The sequence below is a fragment of the Pezoporus wallicus genome, unplaced genomic scaffold, assembly GCF_028554395.1.
Source record: "Pezoporus wallicus isolate ANWC-B61680 ecotype Strahan unplaced genomic scaffold, APGP_CSIRO_Pwel_v1 contig_6966, whole genome shotgun sequence".
In the NCBI taxonomy this organism is placed as follows: domain Eukaryota; kingdom Metazoa; phylum Chordata; class Aves; order Psittaciformes; family Psittacidae; genus Pezoporus; species Pezoporus wallicus.
In genome coordinates, this window is record NW_026639746.1 from 1,981,079 (window position 1) to 2,002,765 (window position 21,687).

Below are 21,687 nucleotides of genomic sequence, written 5' to 3' on the forward strand. Positions count from 1 at the left end.
GTGTGCTAAACTGGCTCAATCAGCAGGAAACTATTTTTGTTTTTTTAATTGATATATTTTCTGCAAGTTTAATCAGACAGCAGCCATGGCTAGCACAAGGGAAGGGGTCAGAGAAGACAACCCCTTTCAGCACTGAGTCAGCTCAGCTGATAAGCCTCATAAAAATCTCCACTTTCAGCTGCTGGAGGGGAATAGTACACATACTCTAAATAAGCCCTGCTCTAAACTTGAAACTCTATGTATTAAAATATCATAATAATTGTCAGCTTTCCCAAAGCCAAAAGAAACATGTTAGTGTACCTGAAGGGCTCTGCACTGCACGTACCTTTCTATTTCCCCTTCCTAAAAGCAAAGAGGGAAGCTTTGCAGCATGCTCTGAAAAAATTATTTGGGTTATTTAAAAAATAATGAAATTCAATGTCTAGAATCTCTCATAAACTACCAATAAAAGGATAAAACCAGAAAAGCAATGAAAACACCCCACTAACTTATCAGCAGCTATTTCCCTAGTTACACCAAAAAGCCTATTAACATGGAAATTTCTATAGCACTCAAATTCTACATGATCACACATATAATTCAACTAGGAGGAAAAGGCAGTCTGTATGGGGGATATCCCCTGTTTAAGGGCAGTTAGGTTATGTCAGTTTTAAGGATAGTTAGGAAAATAAATAAATGAAAAGTAACATACCAAAAAATACATTTTTATATATGAAAATACTCTTTCAATATCAGTATTATCTCCTGCTATTTGGCCAATCGCTTCTATTTGGTTTTCTGGGTGTTTTTTGGCTAGTAGATGTTGTGGCTTGTGCTCACAGTAAAAGCCCCTTACCTCTTTAACAGTCCAGAAATGGGAGCTTAATGGGAGAGAATATTCTGCTTTCACCTCTCCAATTCAAATGTCAACCCACAGTCTTGAATTTCCACATAATAAAGACTTTTATTTATATAAAAGCAATGACATGCAAAACAACTTTACAACTCCTACAAAAGTGAAGTATAAGCAAAAATATCAATCATGACTTGTACTCATAACTTTACAAAAGCATTTATCAGTTACCCTGACTGCATAACTGCAGTTATAACAATCTCCTGCAAACACGTGAAGCCTACTACATACTGCCATATTTTACTTTGCCATCAGCATAAATCCATGACTCATTATCTTTTTTCTAAAGGTATCTTGTAAAGCAACACTAGAATACAGATACCAACAGAAGATAGATGTGTTAAAAATATTATCAATATATTTAAAAATTATTAGAGAGACACATTATTTACTGTATTATTCCTTGGTTCCTACTGCTGTAACCATATTACTGATAATATACTGAAAAGTTTATAAGCCTTAATTCAAACAGTTGATTTACTGTACTGGGTTGTACTGTATAGTCTGTGTTTGCAGAATCCAAACTACTGAGCCATCTGCACCACAACTGCTTTCCAGGCTTTGTCTTTATCAAAATCCTTTAAGGTATTACTGGAAACCTGAAAGTAGACAAATTTCAGACAAATGGAAATGTGAAACAGTGCTTTCGTTTAAAAGCAAAGTTCAAGCAAATACATATCTGAGAGAAGCTAGGGGAATGTAAACATGAATAGTTACAGAGCTGACAGATTATTCTATGCATTGTAAACTGCATAATTTTGTATATTACATAACACATATTTCTGATACAAAACTTAATAGCATACATTGCATTATACTTGAGACATTTGGGACAAACAAACTTGGCCAAATATCTATTTTAAACATGTAATTTGAGCCATTTTTTCAAGTTTTTTGCCAAAACGTGTCTGAAAGCACTAGCACCTAAATCTGTGAAGACTGCCCTGAAGTCAGAAGTACCAGAAGTCAGAAGTACTCCCTACAGTGCAACTGAAGTAAGATTTACCTACATACATACACGCAAGCTAAGGTCTTGCCTAAGAACACAGACTTCTGAGAAGCCAGCAGGGCTAACAACTTCATCTGTTTCATTATTCATGTGTTTAAATACTAAAAGGTAAGCAAAAAGGTGTTGCTATCCTGGACAAAATGCTCCTTTTAGCATTTAACTCACACACAGTTTCTCAGTGATTCACAAACTAGCAGTACTTTCAGAAACAATCCCCCAAATAAATCTATTTAGCTGTGCCATGCCCTACATTCCAAACTATGAGTTGCAGGAGTGCTTCATCCTTCATGCACAACATAACTCTCAGGACACAGATGGAGAACACAGGCAAGCTACACCGAATGCTCTAGCAACCTGAAGGGACATAAATACACAGCTTCCACTTTCCATTACCAGCTGTATAATGACTTAATTTCAGTCTCTGTTCTCAATGCTTTCTATCCAGTGCTGTTTCAAGGCAGATGCTCTTTCTAGCACAGGGACTGAATCCAGCACACTCTCTGGTGCTGGGCCATGCAGTAAGCATCCAGCTAACTTGAGTTACTCTCCCCTAGTCTTTAAGGATATGGTGCTTTGCTCCATACAGCAGAGGTAAGGAAAGCCTAAGGGCTACAGTGCTGTGCTAGGAGATGGGTACAGTTAACCTCTGCATGCTGAAGAAAGCTGGGTTCCCCCAATCCCTGAAATAGCACTCCAGGCCCAAATGACTACATGAAAAGTGGTAACAGTAATACTGGCACCACCAGGCTCTAAAAAAAGTATTTGCCATATCTGTCTCTGAAATGACAGCTTGAACATGTAGTTGCAGAAGGAAATGGAAGGAAATCAAATCTGATCTTGAGACCTGGGATTCCAGGTATGCTTCTCTGTGCACTACTTCATACTGCCCAGCACAGGCAGCCACTCACTCAGCTTGCCCACTGCTGTTCCTACTCTCCAGGTTCCTAACTCTTCCCATTTGAAGTTTGGGGAGATTAAGAGCACTACCTCAGCTTAGTAAATTCACTCCCCCACAGCAGGTCTTGGAAAAGTGCTCTTATTCCACAGCCAAAAATTTCTGTTCACATTTAAAAGTCCGTTCCTTTCTTAATAGTTGGCTTTCTCATTATCAGAACATGGTCACACAGGCCCATCATCTTCTCTGTAACTTCATTCTGACATATAAATAGCCATTATGGATCTGTGGAGTAGGACCATCATTTTATCTTAGTACAATGATGAGCCTCATCTCTAAGTGGGAGCCCATACTACAAGTAAGAACAAAATGGGGGTTTAACCTTACAGCTGTTTTAACAGGACTCGTCACAGATTTACAGCTATTGTGTCTGTCATGCCCCAGTTACCATTTGACCACCAAAATATTATCCATTTATTACAAAATTCCCCAGTGCATGAACATTTTCACAGTCTTATAGACCAGCTTTTCAGTGTGATCTGAATTAAGTAACCCAAAGCACTAAAAAAAAATAAAATACAGGTTTTTAGATTTTATAATGAGTATAAATACATACCTCTGTTGCTCTGAATTCCTGTTTTTTAACCTGTGATGCTGTCCATGATGAATCGTGTAGTTTCATTTTTGTCTTGTAATTTACACACTGTATTACAGTTCCAATAGTAAGGCATGCCTGAATTAGCAGCATCAACATCAGAAGCAACAGAAGTACATCATACGATTGCTGAAAACAGATAAGAATATGTTGTTAACTACTCGAATAAAGTATTTTCTGCTGTTCCCAGCTCCATATTCTTGGGATTTGTATCTAGATTTCATTTTTTAACTCAAATTATATGTTACAGTTTATTGCAAAGTGAAGCTTTAATTAAAATTTGAATGCCCAAGTTTGCTCAAAGTAGAACAGATCAGTAATTTTTAGCAAAATGTTAATTTGACAGATGATCTTTTCCTCTAGAAATAGAACAGAATTGAGAAAACCATTCTCAAATATATAGAGCCTCGCTGCTGGTTCTGTCCTGAGCAATGTCACAGCTGGCCCTGTGCCTTGCTGGCTCTGACCCTTCCCTGCTGACCTGAATTCCTGGCTGACCTTGGATCTGCCACACTACTATGGACTTGTCTGGCAATCACTGAACTAGTGGCTGAACCTGCTTGTCCAGACCTGCCTTGTTTTTCTTTTTTTTGGGGGTACTGCAGGACTGCACAAGGAGGTCACTGCCCTTGTCTGCCTTGCTGCCACCTTCTGCTCCATTGTTCACCCTCCTTTGCAGAGCAGCTCTCACTTGCTGCATTCAGACAAGAAGTAGCCTAAGAATGTAAGAAATGCTCTGCAGGGTCACACCAACTGTCCAGTGTTCTGTCTCCAACATGTGCAACAGGAGAAGCTATTTACAGAGAACATGTAAGCTGTGGCCACTTCCTGAGGTCCAACATGTTATGCTCCTCCAGTAACAGAACAGGATCACATACTCCAAAGCTGGTTTTCCAGTCGCTAAGATCTCAGTCTAATAAACATCTTCTCTCTCCTAAAATTGCAAGACTACTTAAGGACTAGCATGTACTACGAGTCAAGACTCTTACTGACACTATTTTAACCCCCATAAATGCTCCCTTGGCCATCACTTTCTTCAAAGTGCTTTGCTAAACACTTTGATGGTAAAGCCCTAGAAAGCTCTTCAGCAATGCACAGGTAACACTTCATAATGAAATGCCTTAAGATTTGCAAACTTTTTTTTTTCTCTGCCCCAGTCTAGGCTTTAGAATGATTTCAGGTATAAGCTTATGATCCCAACTGTTGGTAGACATCCTAAGAAACAGGAAAAATACATTCCTCAAGTGAATCCAGAATCTGTAATTTATATACTATGAATTTATAAAAACCTCAAGGAGTCCAGCATATTACATTTTATTTTTACTGATTCTTTAGAATAATATCCCATTTCTTTAAAGCTGTAATTCGGGGGGGGGGGGGGGGGGGGGGGGGGGTCTACAATATTTAACATACACAAAATTTTATCATTACTTAAGTAAGAGCTCTGAATAATTTCTGTAACATTTTAGCAATCTTTATAATGCAGTACCTTGTCTTCTTATACTTCCTAATTCATTCTTGTGTTGCTACTGTAATAGACAGATGTTAATTTTTTCAATTGCATAAAAATACATACTTTAACAGCAGGTGGATAATTTTTAAAGATGTCAACAACTTGCATGATACTGAAGGATAAGTATGCAGAAGCAGTAAACAACAATGGAGAGGTAACACTGCTGATGGCAATCAGAACCTCAACCTAAAAAAAAGGGTAATAAATGTTAAACAAGAATAAAAACAAAGTTAGCATTTTGGTTTGTAAGCTACATCTCCTTGAAGTAAGCATAACAGAATTGTGTAAATATATGAGACTAATATTAAAAGTCATCCACACTGCATGGAGATACAGAAGCAAGCTTTGAATACATTAAGTTTTCTAGGCAAAATACGGTTGTTTTGTAATTCGTTTTTCATTTAATATGGATGATGGGGTTTTTGTTTGATTTTAAAAGTTTCTTTTATATGCAGATAGAAGAAGCAATACCCAGTTTAGAGCGCCAGCATAGAAGCATCATGTATTCTTCAGCTTGTATGCAGTAATGAGAATTAACAGCAGATACTGCAGACTTACAACTTAAAATAACTATGTAAATAAGTTTGAGTGCTTTGAGGCAAATATTGTACTGCTGTACAATAGCAGCCGAGTTCTCATTCAAATATCATCCCCACAGGGTCAAATTCTCACTTCAGTTGTGGTTATGCACAATTATTAAATTAAATATGGTTACATGACTATTACTTAGAACAGATGTTTTAAGGAGGCCTAACTACACATCTGGGACAGTCAAGGAATAAATGCATTCTACTGAACATTGTTAGTCCTTCTTGCTAGTCCTGCAGATGAAGAACTTCTTTAAAATACGTTCTAGGTCCAGAGAACCCTGCACACCTCATTTTTTTCTTTTAGAAACCACAGCTCTTAATGAAAGGAGAATAGAACAGACAGGACCTCAGCTCCGGAGCATGAACACAGTTCTGGCCATACCATGAGGTATGTTGCTTTCCTATCATAGTATCCATTCCCAAAGAGCCAGTTTAAAAAAAAAACCAAAACTACAGACCTTTGAATTATTTTCTAGAATTGGTGGAAACAAGTCTCCAAAAGACATACTGGATTTCTTTTCAGGAATATCAGCTTACACTCATGCTACCTATTTCTGTCATTTTTTGTATAAGTAACTAAAAACAAGTGAGCAAATATGATTAATGCTCACTTACCACAGGCAAACTTTCTTAGCATTATTCCACTCTAATGACAAAATCAAAGAATTTTACACACTTACCAGACATTTACTTGGATATTCAGCAGCTACATGACTTGCAATAGCACTTGGAAAGCACTAATAAAAAAAGCGTAAAAAAATATTTACATACTTGAAAATCACAAAAATTACAACTGAGTTACAGTAATTCCCACTAGTCACAAACCACATCCTACACTTCCTGAAAAGGTAAAACTATATAGACTTATTATGACAGTATTAGAAATCAATTAATCAAATGAAGATAAAACTAATCTTCACTTCTTAACCTGCATTTAATGAGCACCATGTATTAAAACTACACATATGAAATATGATTATCCTCAAAACCTGACACTTCTACATAAAAATCTAACAAACCATACTGAACTTTGTTAATTCTGATGGCTGAAAAACCTGTTTATTATCTTTTCTACTTCATGCTGAGGGATTTTCCAGATATAGGAGCCATATATAAATCTAATGGTCACTGTCTTCTTTCTCAACTGGTTCAATCTGTGGCAAGCAGGGCAGCACAGCATCTGTTAGAATCCACTGCTCCTAGCTACAGGCTGTTATTAGTGACAATGGTTACCAAGCACAGTCTCAAGCTTTTAAGACAGTTAAGTCTGACAGGCTAAAGACAATGTTCTAAGGATTCTACCACACTGAAACTACACTCAACTTTTATTTTATAGCCTGAAATGTCCTAAAACCTAGGATTTGGATATACTTCACTTCTAATATCCTTGTTATACAGCTCATTTCCATTTTACTGAACTGAGGACTGAAAATGTATCAAAATATTTTATAAGAAACAAATCACTGTAAATCAAAATAGAACAAGTGTATTGCATGAGTACATTAAGTATATTGAAGCACTAATTCATTTGGTTAGCAGCAAGTGCCAATTACTATTAAGGCCAAATAAATATTCCAGTAGGGAAAGGGGAAAAAGAAAAAAAGAGGTCAAAGACATTGTTTTAAAAGAGTACCTTCATTTTGCACTACTTACAGCAACTAAAATCCAAAAGAATGTTACTGAAAGATATGGACCTGAGACTAGAACATCCATATTCAAAGCAATTATTCCACCAAATACTGATGAAATTCCTATAATCACCTCAATCACCTAAACCAAAGAAGAGCACACAAATTATTAAAAGTGCATTTGAACACCAAATTTCCTATTCGCACATAGAAAGGAACTCACTGGGAGAAAAAAATGTGTTTGTGCTATTAGCTATATATGAAGTCAGTGTTCTTCAGATGTAAAATATAGCAAAACTCCACCTGACTTAAGTGAAAATAAGATCAGCCTCATTATACATAATTATGCTCTCATTTATTAGCTCCACTGAACAAGAGCTCCATTTATACTATTCATCCTTAAGTCATTACATTGTTGCATTCCTATTACCCATGGCTGTTGTTATATTTATCTTGTAATATTCTAAAAAGGAATATTTTAAGATACAGCTCTCATTTCTTGTCCTTGTTCTTACTTTAAAAAACTTATGCTGATTTTTTTCTAGCTTTAAAGCACCTTAGCACTTAGGAAGATGAAAGAACAAATTGATTTAATGAAAGAAAACAACACTGTTCTTACCGAGTATGACTTCAGAATTCGAGTAGGAAAGCTGACATTGCTCAAAACGATTGTACTGTCATATGCAGTATTCTAGAGGGGAATAAAAAAATCATGATCAAAAAATATACAAAGCAATACATTTCTTTCTAATATCCTGTACAACCTGTTACAGACCCTAACGGTGGCATGCAGTGTCTGGCTCATGAGAGATTACGGTGACATACCATGGTGTTCACCAGTGCTAGACCACATCAGTCACATTAAAACAAATAAGGTAGTCCCAGATTAGCTGTTGCACAACTACCATTCAACAATCAAATATTGTCATCTCGTCTCCCCTTTCCACCTTAAACACACATACTTTCTTCCTGAGCTTTCAGATTTTACTGATGTGGTTAAGCAGCAACTGAAGGAGGTCAGGACATTAGATGAGTTTTATCTAGCAAGCAAGGCTTCCACTGGAACACAAAATGACATGGCACATTTGCTTCATTATTACCTAAAAGAACTACTGCTGTGTAAAAATGAGGGTGGAATCTGGGAGAGCACTTGTGACTAAAGAAACTTTCACCTATTGCTCCAAATCCTGAGCCAATATTCATTGTGGTATACATGACAAATACTATCCCCACTTCAGGCTTCGAAAAGGCATCTCTTGTATAAATAGAAGTCACAGTACTCTAATGTTTCATACAGCATTAAGTTTTGTTCTACAAAACAGAACTAAAACATCTGCCAGGCCACAAGATATTCGAAGAACCCAGTGCTGTATAATTTCAACAAGACATTTTGCACAGGACCCTTTACACAGCTAAAGATAGAATATACTATTACTGTTTAGTACAGTACTTTTATTTATTCTTCAAATCTAGTTTAACCACATAATATGAAGTATATACTGGAGTTGCCAGTAACTTGTCTAAGTATGTAATACAGGAAAATCCAGTACTTGTTAACACACAAAAAAATAAACCCAGAAAGACATTTTTAAAGACATTTTTAATCCTTAAAGATACCTACTTTCTTTCTCGTACAGCAGTCTTCAGTAGACCTAGCTGAAATGATCACAGTAGTTGCCATGAAAATTTCCAGCAGAATAAGTAGAATCAAGTTGAAATTTATCTGTCAGTAAAATCCCAGACATAAATGAGTTACATCTTTTATATTAAAAATAAAGGAGGGGGCAGGGTCTAGCAGAATTCAAGAGGCTGTCAATTTTCTGTGACATTCAGACATATCTATTAATTAAATATCTTGCTGTTTTCTTTGTTCTTGATGAATTTCTAGGACAACACTTATCTGTCTACATAATGCCCAGAATGCACATCCTAATAAATCAACATTTATTTGAATATTCTGCCTGAAAATTTTATCACTGTCTTCCAGTAGAGCACTTAATGACAACGGGGTGATTGCTGGGTACATCTGCATTTTGCAAGACCTTCCATGTGAAACCGGAACACTGCAGGAGATCTTGGAAGATTCACAGGAACAGAAAGAGGACAAACAAAAGCAAGCCCGAGTAGCCCAGGTGCTAAGGCAATCCATTGCAAAGGGGAAAGAGGGTCACAGGATCCTAACCCGTATGCTGTAATCCAAGTGGTGCAATACACTGTCTAATGCTGAATGACTGCACAATCCAAGGAACTGGGCCAAGAATCCTAGGTCTGTGCTCTACCTAGTCCTAGCAGAACACTGATGAATACTCTTAGTGCCACCAAAACTCTTGCAGGTCTAACACACTACAATATTGAAACATGGATGCTGCCATTCTTCCTGGCATCTTTCTCATCTTCAGGAGACAACTAGTGAATGTAACACCTAATATTTCTCTTTGGTTCCTTATTATCTCATGAAAGAGGCAGACACATGGGCTGAATCATTTTCTAGAGACACACAAGTTAAGCAGTAGAATCTCCCTCTTGTCTTCAAAACCACCATGTTTTTCCACTGGCAGCCCAAGAAAACATTTGGTGGTTAGTTCAGGCCATTGGGCAAAGTACCACAAGTTTAGGGACAACTGACTCCATCCAGAACCTATGCAATTATAGCAAACCATTGTTCAATGACTTAGAACAAAATTAGATTGCTCCTTCATGTCAGACCTGCTTTATAGATGACTGAATTTCAGTTTTTCTCTGGCATGTATCTTGTAGCACATGTATTTTGAAAAAGAACGTAAGTGGCAGATTTGAGAGGCTTTTGGGGGCATTGAAAACCATCCTTCTCAGGAAATCATAACTAGAACTATGTGCCTTGCATTACACAACACAATGTACAGTTGTACTAGAGGCATTAACAGCAATAAATGTCATAGCAGTAAGCTTCTAGGGAAAGTGCTGGCATAAAGAATGAAGATATTATTTGGCAAAAGGTGCCAAACATGTGGCCTGCAGAACAATTTAATCCAGCATGTAAATTCCTGCGATTTCGATGTGTTTTGACACATAGTGCTGGTACTGACGTGGGCCAGCAAGGCCACGCTGTACAGTGCAGTGCCAAGGGGACATACAAGTTTGAGTCCAGCACTGTAACTACATGGATTGACTAGCTCCTTTAGTGCTACGTATAGGAAGTAAGTAACAGAAACTGGCAAAGTAACAGTAAATAAATCAAAATTTTTAATTTAACTTTTATCTTTCCAATATGTTTTCTTCTGATACGACATGTCTACATCAGAAAGAGCCTTCCACTTGTAAAATTAGTTCAATGCCTTTAGACAAAAATGAAAATATCTCCAGTTTTGGAGTTTAGGTGGTTTAGTTGTTCTGGTTTGTTGCTTGTTGTTTGTTTGTTATTTTTTTTAACACAAATACAACTAAAGCTAGAAGTACTTCTTTATACCATCTGTAACAATGGGAAATTCAACGTTAGATTTTTAAGCACTGAAGAAAATTCTCTCTACAACTACCATTGTACATAAAATCTACCACTGGATACAGAGAACCAAGTAAACTGTGTCCCTAATCCTCTTCCATGACTAAGGAAAATGCAAGTGCAACTGGGTAGAAAGTAGTAGATTAGCAAAACTAATCCAACTTACTCTGAATCTGCACCAGGTATTAAAAACATGGCTCTCTGAAAATGTATGAAAAGGTTGAATTAAATTTCAAATTTAAATCATTTAAAGTTCAATGTAGTTGCTTACATATATACTTGTGATATGATTTAAGATATCCTACAGATGTTTGAAGACAACTGCACAGGTCTGGCAAATAATGACAAGTGACCTAAAGGAGACTGAAGCCTTCTTGGACCAGTGGCTGGAGCAAGGCAGGATAAGTGAGCCCATACCTAATGGAGACAAATGCTTATGGTCAGGTAACCAAATCAAGCACCTGCACTTCAGTATCTGTGTGCACCCACATTGCCTACACTTCCACTACTGCCAGTGGAGACCCAGTCTACACACACAAGAGGGGAAACCACAAAAGCTACTGGACAAACCAGTTGCTAGAGGTGAGGTTCAATTATACTGGCTGCTAATGCCATTTGAAATACTCCAGCATATTGGACATGCCTGCATAAATGGGATGTATGACACAAAATTGATGGGACAATCCCACCTACCCAGACTAGAAGAAGCACTCAGGCAGAATATGTCACAGCATTTTTAAAATGAGAGATATCTAGGTTCAGGTCACAGAATCCTGCCTTAGCCATCTATGCCAAGGCAAACAAGACTGTATTGCAGAGCCCCAGTGACTGTATCATCTCGACTACAATGGAGGTACAGACACTTAACTTGCCAGGGGACAATAAATGTATGTACTCAATTTGGAGTTAATTTGAATTCCGTTCAAGATCCGGACACTTTCAGTTGCAGTGGCCAGCATGCACAAGGTTCCACTCATTTTCAGCTATCAGGCTTCCTACTGAGAGCTGGGAAGTAACCGAATGGCAGCAGTGACAGTTTATATATACCCATTCTATCCATCCTTCACATCTATCGCACACTAACTACAGAACTGCACCCTACTGGAATGGTGTCACAGAGTCACAGCCTAGGATGTGTCTTGTATCTTGCATTCCATTTATCTAAAGTAATTTTGTAGAGTTATCCATCAAGATAAGTAACACTAATGAAGAATTACCCAGGTTGTTTATAAGGAGGGTGGGGTGGGTGTTAAATGTGAATTGCCTTGATTGGATAGACTTAACCTTTTTATGAGTCTTACTGCTTTTAAACTACAGGCAGTGATTTCACATCAGACCAAGTATTATTTTCTTGTGCAGTTTCCCATGGGGAGGGAAAATAAATGCGATGATGAAAGAACATTTAGAGATGGTATCCTACATTTTCTTTGTACCACATGGGCAATGGAAAACAGCTGGCAGTGAGCTGCCAAACAGTGAGACTGTCCCACTGAAACAGGATCCTTCAAAGAAGAGGGTCAGCACCATGAGTAACTCTTAACTCAGAAAGTTTCAAAAAGTCTTCAGAGCCAGCTTTGCACAGTTATCTTGACATATCTTTGTTCAGTGATCAATGACATGGCATGGGCACGCAATCAGGAGTGAAAAAAATTAAAACCACAAAACCAAAGATATCTTGTGTATGCTATTGCAGACAACTAACATTTTAACATTTGCCACAGAGAGAATTTGCCTTGTTATAAATTGTCACTTTTCCAGTCTAACATAACCTTTTTTCAAATGGTTTCGTCTGCCTTGAAAATACAAAAGCTTTTAATATTTAAAAATAGAAAATGCAAATTTTTATGCAATCTAAAAACTACTCCAAAAGTATGCAGCTGAAGTTTAGCCCTTAAACCCAGCGCCAGCTCAAAGCTTCTCAAAAGCATATGCAAAACTGATTTTATCACACTGGGACTATTTCTTTGATATAAAAAACTGCTGTGGTGGCAAAATGCATCCTTTGGGCCCACCTTTCCTGAGCAGACATATCCCTCCACTGTCCCAACAGCACTGTGATCCTGTCTACCAGGGGAAAGGAATGCAAAGGGTCTAGTAGTCTCCAGTCGTACTTCTCTGCTGGTTTCTCCCAGAGTGCTTGGACTGGTTTCTAATATTTGAACTCTCTACCAAGAAAGAGAAGGAAAAGGGAAAAGGCAATACCCCCAAGTCTGTCTTCTGATTACTTCAGTTCCAACAGCCTAAGACACTTGAGGGGGCAAATGCATGAACTGCTACACTAGCAATAAGATAGGAAAGGCTGTGCAAAGAATTGACTGGCGTAAGCTGTCCTGAGATACACACAGAACGCAGGGGACCATGACATTGTCCCATCAAACACAGGGCAAAACTGCCACCTGTAAAGCCAGTACTGCTTGAATTCAAGTGATCTGACTGTCCAGAGTGCTAAATCTTCACAGCTCTCCTTGACTGCAGGATTCCACCTCTCTGAAAATTAGGCTAGCTGCACAGATAGACATGTGAAGCTAAACTTAGTTATCTAATTTAAAATGCAGGTTTGTAAGTATTGGCCTAATATACTGCACTTCCTAAAGGAAAGTAAACACAGTTAATTTAAAAGTTCAGCTTCTGTGATGGTATTAAAATAGCACAAATAACTCCAAAGCATACTCTATCTCTGCACTGGTTTCCAATGAGAAAAATCTTTCATTACTAACACTAATTCAAATTTGCTGTATTATTATAGGGATCCTTTATTACTGCTGAGCTCTTGGTTTCAACAACAGCTGATATGATGGGAGAACTGAACAACAGCACATGAGAGTAGTCATTAACCTTTATATGAAATGTATGCCAGTGTACTGAGGACTGCTCTTCTGCGAGTCTTATTATGAATATTCATCAATAATAATGATAATACCTATCACTATGTTATACACTCATACATGTAATAGCCTTATGTAGTACAGAGGTCTCAGGACATTTTACCATAGCAAAAGAAAGAAAAGAAGTAACAAAACCACCCTATAGCACTACTGTTCTGCTCAGACTACCAACGCTTGTGACTCAAACACAGTTAACTCTTCCCAGCATGAAATATGTGTGCTTCAAATGACAAAACTGCTTCATTCTCTTTGTTGATGATGTATAAGAAAAATGTTCATCAAAAGTTCCTTTGCTGGTGGCCTCATAAACAAAACTATCCACTAAAGAAAATCCAAGAAAGGATTGTACTTAATCTGATGATTAAATGTCCTAGAAGCAGCACTGTTTGGACATATTCTCATTTCAGTACAATTCATCCCTAAAAGCTGGCTAATCTACAAATGAGCTACTAATTCATTTTCCATTTTCTCTTCTGAATCCACTCTTTCAAAAAAAACCCAAACAAAAAAACACACCAAAACTTGCTATAGCCAGTAGAAAAATAAAGTCAGTGAATAAAACTGGATCACATTTGAAGATTTAATTCATGGGTTTGAACTTTGAATAAAAGACAGGAAAGTTGTTTCCATATTTATCTCCTCTAAATTATCTGCATCATGTGTCTTTTAGACATGTAAATTTTCATCTCCAATGTCAAGTTTCCAATCTTGCCTTACTCAGAAAAGTAAAGTTACTCCTAGATGAACTCCTCATAGACTAAAGCAGGAATATCAGGGTGCTGACAACGTAATTATGTGTAATATCCACCCAACTCCCACCACCTTTTTTTTAACAAAAATCAATGTAGCATAATTAGGAATTGTTTCAGTAACTTACATTTATAGCTGATGGATTGAGGACAAGTTTGCATCCAAACCAAATTAAACACGTTGTTGTAACAGCAAATGTAGAGACAAACAAAATTTGAAAATTGGGTATCTGAAAAAAAGTTTCAGAATGGGTTTCTTTCTCATTTTAACCACCAGGGGCGAGTGGGGGGAGATAACTGATAGTAAAATATACTTACCACATTAATTTTATTCCTTGCTATAGCAAAGCTCACAACTGCTGAAGGAATACACTGGAAAAATGAAAAGAGAAGACTAGTGGGATATTCTGCACAAAGGTTTTTATACATATTTCTATATATACATTTATTTGGTCTGAATTCATATTTCACTTGGAGAAAGAGAAGATCACAAACTCTGAGGGAAGTTTCACTCTTGTCTGAGCTCATTAATTATAACCAGTGGATTCCGTATCCATCCATATCTCTCCACACCCCTCAGTTTTGACTAGCTACCCAGAACAATGTGATGAGTAAAAGAAAGAAAGTCTTTCATGAGGCTTCTCATGCCTTTGTTAGTTTAAATTAACTCTAGAAGGCCTAGAGATCTGCGAGCAAAAGAAAAATACCCGCTACTCCCAAACTGGGCCTCCAGACTATTTTAAACAGACAAAGTCATAGTTGTGTAAGTTAAAATTTGGCCAGTCTCAACACAGCTCTGAAGAACTTTGTAAAAACTGATCTATTGAGTCAAAATACACTCTAAGAATTGTGCCTGGGATCTCCACTATGTTCACTAGGAACTGCGTTTCTAAACTTAAGGGCAGAGCTTAAGAGCATTAGTGCTTAAAGGCATCAGTGCTTAAGGACATCAGAACTTAAGGGCATTAGTGTTCAGATGTGTGTAAAGATGTCTGCAAAGACATCTGTAAAGAAATACAGCATTTTTTATATAATTCATTATTTAACATGAAATATGATTTTTTAGTTGAATATATTTTTATTTTTCTTATTAGAATTGTTGTAACTTTATGAATTTGTGTAAGATAGAGTTGGACCTGTAATGGTACTGTATCTATTGTGGTGGGCAATAGCTAAGGGCTTTGAAATTGCTTTGTAAAACTTTTCACTTAGGCATAGTTTTTCCATTTAGCTCTGCCCTTAAGTTTAGAAACAGGGTTCCTACTGAACATAGTGGAGATCCCAGGCACAATTCTTAGAGTGTATTTTGACTCAATAGATCAGTTTTTACAAAGTTCTTCAGAACTGTGTTGAGACTGGCCAACAATGGAACCACTATAACTTGATTAATATCAACATTTAAAGTCCTTGGCAACACTTCCCTAATGCCTAAATGACCTGTACTTAACATAATTAAAACATCTTTTAATGTCCTGGACACCCTAGGGTCTCAGGAACACTATGTGACTATGTTTAGGCAACCAAATCTTACTACTAATCAAGATGTTTAAGTAATCTAGAGAGCAATTCAGCTCATGCTGAACTACATACTTAGTGGCCAGCTGGCTATACAGCTTTCTAGGCTCTTACAACTATATTGACTCCAAAATCCAACAGTAGGAGCTGTACCATCTTGCTCACAGACATCCAAATGTGCACATCTTCATCCATAGCAAGGCTTTCAAACCCAACATGATAACCTTCTGCATCTGCCAGATCTTTGGAAATTCTCAATAAATACAAAGTTCAAAGATACAAGATTTGGGGCAGAAAAAAAGACATCTCAGCAACTAACATGGCAGAGAATAACACATCAGTGAAGATACTAACATCAAAAATTACTTCAACTTTATTCTAACATCTCTAGCAGAAACATAAGCAGCAACTTATTCACTGCCGGGACATGTTTAAGTAAAACATTGGTATTGCACCTAACTTAAAACAGATCTGCAAATCAAGTTGTGAAAATAACAATGATAGAACAGAATCCTGCCATGAACAAAATATGTACATCAGACTCATCTGATGCACACAGATCTGTAGATCAAGCATATATACGTATAGTAAGAAAAAAAAAGGAGTCCCTAAAAATATAGTAAAAAATACTGGACTTTGGAAAATGTCAGACATTTTTAAAGCATATTTTACTAATAAAATAATAATATTCAAGAGAACTTTAGTCTGCTTCAGTACTTGGATATTACAGCAAAATAAACTGAATAAGTAATACTTCAAAATACAATCTGAAATACATTCTGATAACAGTTAGCCAGGAAATTCCCCAGATACATAACAATGCAAAAATTTGTAAAACTTTCTTAGAATCAGGCACAAAAAAAACATTCATGCAGTTAACTACCCCATGCCAATGGTGAGCTGGTTAACAAAAATGGGAGCACAAACCAGTTATCTTTATGACAACCTTTATTCCTTTAACCATGAGATGAAAACTCTTTTAATGAATAGAATTAAATCGTCCATGAGGTTAGTAGTAAAAAGACAGAATAAAAGATAATAAACCTACAAAAATTATTTACTATTGATTTTGCTGACAAATGGCCACAGCAAATAATTAAGAATGCTTACTGAACCTGCTGCACAACGTAAGTAATCCATTTCAGATGGAAAAATATTTCCCAGATATAGTGAAAATCCAGAAGTGATAAGGAGGCAAGTCTGCAAAGTAACAAATAAGATAAATCAATATGAATAAAATATTTTCTAAAAAAAGCAACTGGTCAGATAGAAATCAGTAACTCCTTTCAAATTAAGCTACTGATGAACATTTAATAATGCAGTCTTTGTGTGAATAATTTTGAAGGAAAATATCAAAACATGCTGAGTCCTGGATATGACATTTTGCTGGTTACCAGGACTTAATACTGAACAATATAATCATGTCTGAGTCAAGCACTGTGCCCTGATTTGGCATATTCCTAATAAAAGGCTCAAAAGGTAATTGCAGTGTTCAGGCGTAAAAATGTTTCAGAAGCCTCAGCTAAACCTCTACTTTGCATTCCCTGCTTGGTTCCACCAACATTCATTGAGCATATGGGCAGCTGGGCAGGTACCAACTAGAACACAGTAACAAAAATAGTATTAGGATACTTAATGATAATTTTTCCATCTACATGCCTGCCTGTCCCCAAGCTCTCTTCCTGCTTTGCTCCAGTTGCTCACCCATTAATGTTCCAACTCCTGTTCCCTTGCTAACTCTTTCTGTTTATTTCCTATCACAGTTACAATCTCAACAACAAATGATCAGTGTATTCTACTAACATTTTTCTTTTTGCTTGTCATTTCTAAGAAGGCATTTCTTTGAAGTGGCTGGGGAAGATAAGAGACAGAATGGCTTTTATTTAAGCATTTTTTCATGTTACAAAATTATGGGGGGTCTTTAAAAAGTCATTGTCAAAAAATTACAGAAAATAAAGAGTGTATGTGTGTGTATAAGCACACACACAGGGAATTCTGGCAGACTGGAAGAACAGTATTTATAGAACACAACTTGAAATTGTGCTTGAAGCACAGTGAATTGTTCCAGCACAAGAACAACCCATACTAGCAGCCACGTTGATGTCACTCTACAGTTTGAAACTGTTCCCTGAAGTAGAGTTCTGTTCGCTATGACTTCTGTTGCTCAGCATAGAGACTTTTTGGACACTGTCTTTCAGAAGAGCTGAGGGAGATTAACTACTTGGGAGAAAACTTAAATTGGAATGGATTGGACTAGTTTATTAATAACATCGTATTTTCATTTATCCATAAAATCCATGTTTCTTGATAATGACTTTTAGCAAATTATCATTAAACATCAGTGTTCTCAATCTTTCACAACAACTCAGTAAAAAGGAGGAAGTTAATTACAATCAGTTGTTGTCTTTGACAATTGAGACAATTTAATGCAAAGAAAGCAGCTCTTCTTTTGCTCTTTTTCTTAATGTAACTACATCTGAAAGGAAATCTACGTTTTGCAGATTGAAAGAAAGGAAAAAATGTTCAGCTGAGCCCATGAAAATAAGGCAATTCTTTTACTCACTGTGCAAAAACAAGTAATTACTGTATTAACAGCGAAATATTTCAGCTCTTAATAAAAATTGCTCTTCAAAACACACGAGCTGACACAAAAAGACCAAATTCTAATTACTATAATGAAGTTTAATTAACTTGGCTCAGAACATGAAGGAGCACATGATGTACAGGCAAGTCCTACAATTCTAGCAGTGACACAAATCTTCACATCATCATGATGTTCATGTAAGAAACACAAGTATATACTTCACTACATGAAGAGTCTACCAAATAACTACATGACTATGGAACCCTGAAAGATTAATGTGGCAGATAAGTACCATATGTATACTTAATGCCATATTAATTTAATGACAATACTATCATGGCACGTAAAGTACTTGTACCAGTTAAAAATATGTTAAAAGAATGCATATGATCAGGATACTTTACATCCTTTACCAACAAGCACTGCTTATACATACAGATGGGTTGATATTTACCACTACCACACTTAATCTCTGTTTATGTTATATGATTAATATAAAAATAAAAATCAGCCTTCATATAGCATCTTTGATTAGTGCAATTATCTGAAGAATACCATTCATCAATTAAGCGTTACATTCTAAATTTGCTAAATATGTTCCTTTCTGTACAAACATTTATATTCAATGCTACCAGTGATGGAACTTTGAGTCCCCAAACAACATGGAACAAAACAGATTACTGGGCAGTAAGACCTCACCTACATTCTTAAATCTTGTATCATTTAAAGTACTTACTCCCATCAGCAAAGAAAAGATCCATGTTTTGTAACTAAAGCACGGATGCAGCCTTTTTGATAGCTGGAGGTCACTGGATTTGATATCTGGTATATAATTTCCATTCTCTTGTTTTCCCCGCTCCAAAGTTGGCATCCTGTCATAGCTAAATTCTTCTCTGTAACCTTCTTCCCTGGTCATAACACTTCACAAAGGCAGTTGAATAATAATAATGGAAATGTAAATGATGAAGAAAGACCAAAAATATAATTCACACAGTCAGATCAGTGCTCAACTCCAGGTTGTTTACTTAAAATAAAATAAATAAAAGCAATATTTAGTAACAAGCTGTATTTACATTTCCAAATATGTAACCATGCTAACAACTTACTTGCATATTATAAATAAATTACATCCTGTAGCAATGATTCATAACAATGCAGCATTATGAATGTTTATGTATCTGTGATACCATAATAGACTTTTGTTTCAAGATCTAAGAACCATTTTGGAGGTGCTTAGTTTAAGGGTAACTAACCACAGATTTTTTATCTTCTTTTTTCTTAAAAAAAACCAAAAAAAAACAAAACCCCACAAACAACTCTAGGACAGAAAGCAGAGTTAAACCGGATGAGATATTAACTTCCATTTTACTTTAACACTTCTTATCGGGTATATAAAATGTCAGACTTCACTGTGAATCCGATGAACTCACATACTTACAGTAACTTAGCTACAGCAAACTGTTTCTAATTTACCCAGTATCAACCATTTCTCTCGTTCACTTAGCCCTTTTTTGTTCATCTCATTGCCAATCTGTTCAAATATCTTGAGGAGTACCTTATATTAGAATTAGGTTACTGCAGATTTTTCAACAGTTAAAAACTTTCATGCTTACCTTCAACTGAAAAGTTAACTGTCAAGTTTAGAACAGTCCTGTGAACACAGCTGCCTGTACACTTTGTGATATTCTCACCGTTCAGTGAGTCATGCCGTCTTTGAAAAGTTCTCCCTTACACTTTGGCTTTCAACAACATCTATTCAGATACGGAACAAAAGCACAGCAAGAACTTCAGTTAAGCCAGGGAACAGGGAAATGCCTCCTGAATTTTAATTAACAGAACACACTAGAAAATGACGGTACTACATTCTCATAGGGCTGCTTCCAAATCAGACCAACAAATTCAAAAAGTTTCAAGTCTCTTTTTTATTTGAGTACTATCCCTTACTTGGCATCTTCAGGAAAAAACCTCCTTCACATTCTACCATTTTCAGTTATTCTACCAGCCCATGATAACAATATTCAACAATCAGTTCTTGTTTCAAAAGAGCAAACACTACTTACAATGCAGTTTCCCCTAAAATACACTGCAGATAAAAATTCAAGTATTCAAGTATCACAAACAGTTGGGAGGTTAGAAAGTTAAGAGTTAGAAATCTATCAAGAATATTACCTTCACTGTAGAACTCTATCTTTTTCAACTAACACTAGTTTTCTAGAGTGTCCAGATAAACCCTGCATGCTCCAATTGTGCTGACATTCATACTTACAGAACACCATGATGACTAAACAATGTATTTTAGCTCTAGCTGGCAGCAGTGACATGCAATGGCCAGTGCACGTTGGATGCAGTCCTGCTGCCTATTAGGCAATGGGGAAAAAAAAAAAAAAAGAAAAGAATGCTTTTATCTTGAAGATGTTGGCACCTTGACAGCTACAGCGATGACAGGGTCTTTTGTCCAAACTTTAAAAACTCTTGTATCCAAGACACAATCAAATCTTCAGTACTCTGAAGGGCATCACCTTTAAAGTATGCTAGAGAAACTTCAGAACAGCACAACTTCTCACTTTGTAAGGACTGCAGATTTTGTTCTTCTTGTCATGTCAGCCAATACTGAAAGAATATTAAAATGTTACAGTTGTTTTAATAGACTGAAATATGGAAATCAGCGACAGCACCAGACACAGCTGTAAACTGTATTAGGAAAAGGGGCAAAAAGACTGTAGCCAAGCAAATAAGTAATTAAGCCCTCTGTTTTCAATGAATGCTAGGTACTGGTTTGCTCTAACACAAACTACCATAGATCTAAAACAGGATCATCGTTTATCCCTTTCGACCAACTTAGAGGTATCAACTTTTTCTTTTGTCTTTTTTTTTACACAAAATTGGGGAGCTATTCGGGTATTTAACTGATCTGATCTCTTTGAATAAAAAAGAATTTATAAAGTCCTGTGCCACTGAAGAGAACAGGGCTCAAAACCTAGAACCTTTTGATCACAGTTCCAAGTGTTTCAGCCAGTACTGTATCTGAAAGGCTCCTCTCGCAAGCATGGCACTGCAGTACTTCTGCTGGTTATGGTGAAATTTCTTCTCCTCCCTTCACTGTGCAGTTCTCAGTATTTGCCATTTTCCTTTTTGCACAGAGCTTCACCACACAACTACTGTACCCTCTGCATTCTGCATCAGTGTCAACAAAACCCACTTAAACTTTAGTCACTACTCTAAAAATCTTCTGGGTCCCTTATTTTAGGTTCTCTTCATTTTATGTTCTTGATTGCATAAAAAGTCTTGGGTCAT

General features: G+C 36.6%; 1 protein-coding gene across 3 annotated transcripts; it reads right to left on the bottom strand.

Annotated features, from left to right (window-relative positions):
- Nucleotides 1-923: 923 nt before the first annotated feature.
- Nucleotides 924-20,746, bottom strand: MLC1 (modulator of VRAC current 1). 3 transcript variants are annotated; one of them, XM_057415818.1, is made up of 13 exons: nucleotides 20,660-20,746; nucleotides 20,007-20,145; nucleotides 19,130-19,313; nucleotides 16,920-17,009; nucleotides 14,613-14,666; nucleotides 14,423-14,524; nucleotides 8,804-8,905; nucleotides 7,802-7,873; nucleotides 7,208-7,324; nucleotides 6,235-6,291; nucleotides 5,028-5,150; nucleotides 3,413-3,580; nucleotides 924-1,491 (listed from the first exon to the last, which is right to left on the bottom strand). In XM_057415818.1, exons 3-13 carry the CDS (start codon nucleotides 19,307-19,309, stop codon nucleotides 1,417-1,419), a joined length of 1,140 nt encoding a protein of 379 aa, XP_057271801.1. In that variant the 5' UTR covers nucleotides 19,310-19,313; nucleotides 20,007-20,145; nucleotides 20,660-20,746; the 3' UTR covers nucleotides 924-1,416. The 3 variants fall into 3 exon arrangements, with proteins under 3 accessions (XP_057271801.1, XP_057271802.1, XP_057271803.1); XM_057415819.1 differs by lacking the exon at nucleotides 20,660-20,746 and adding an exon at nucleotides 20,454-20,472; XM_057415820.1 differs by lacking the exons at nucleotides 20,007-20,145; nucleotides 20,660-20,746 and adding an exon at nucleotides 19,832-19,855.
- Between the last annotated feature and the right edge of the window lie 941 nt (nucleotides 20,747-21,687).

Coding starts and splice junctions, on each gene's coding strand:
- MLC1 (XM_057415818.1), bottom strand. CDS start 19,309: ATGACCAGGGAAGAAGGTTACAGAGAAGAATTTAGCTATGACAGGATG. Junction 14,667..16,919: donor TACGTTGTGCAGCAGGTTCA/GTAAGCATTCTT, acceptor TCATTTTTCCAG/TGTATTCCTTCAGCAGTTGT. Junction 8,906..14,422: donor TCAATCCATCAGCTATAAAT/GTAAGTTACTGA, acceptor TTTTACTGACAG/ATAAATTTCAACTTGATTCT.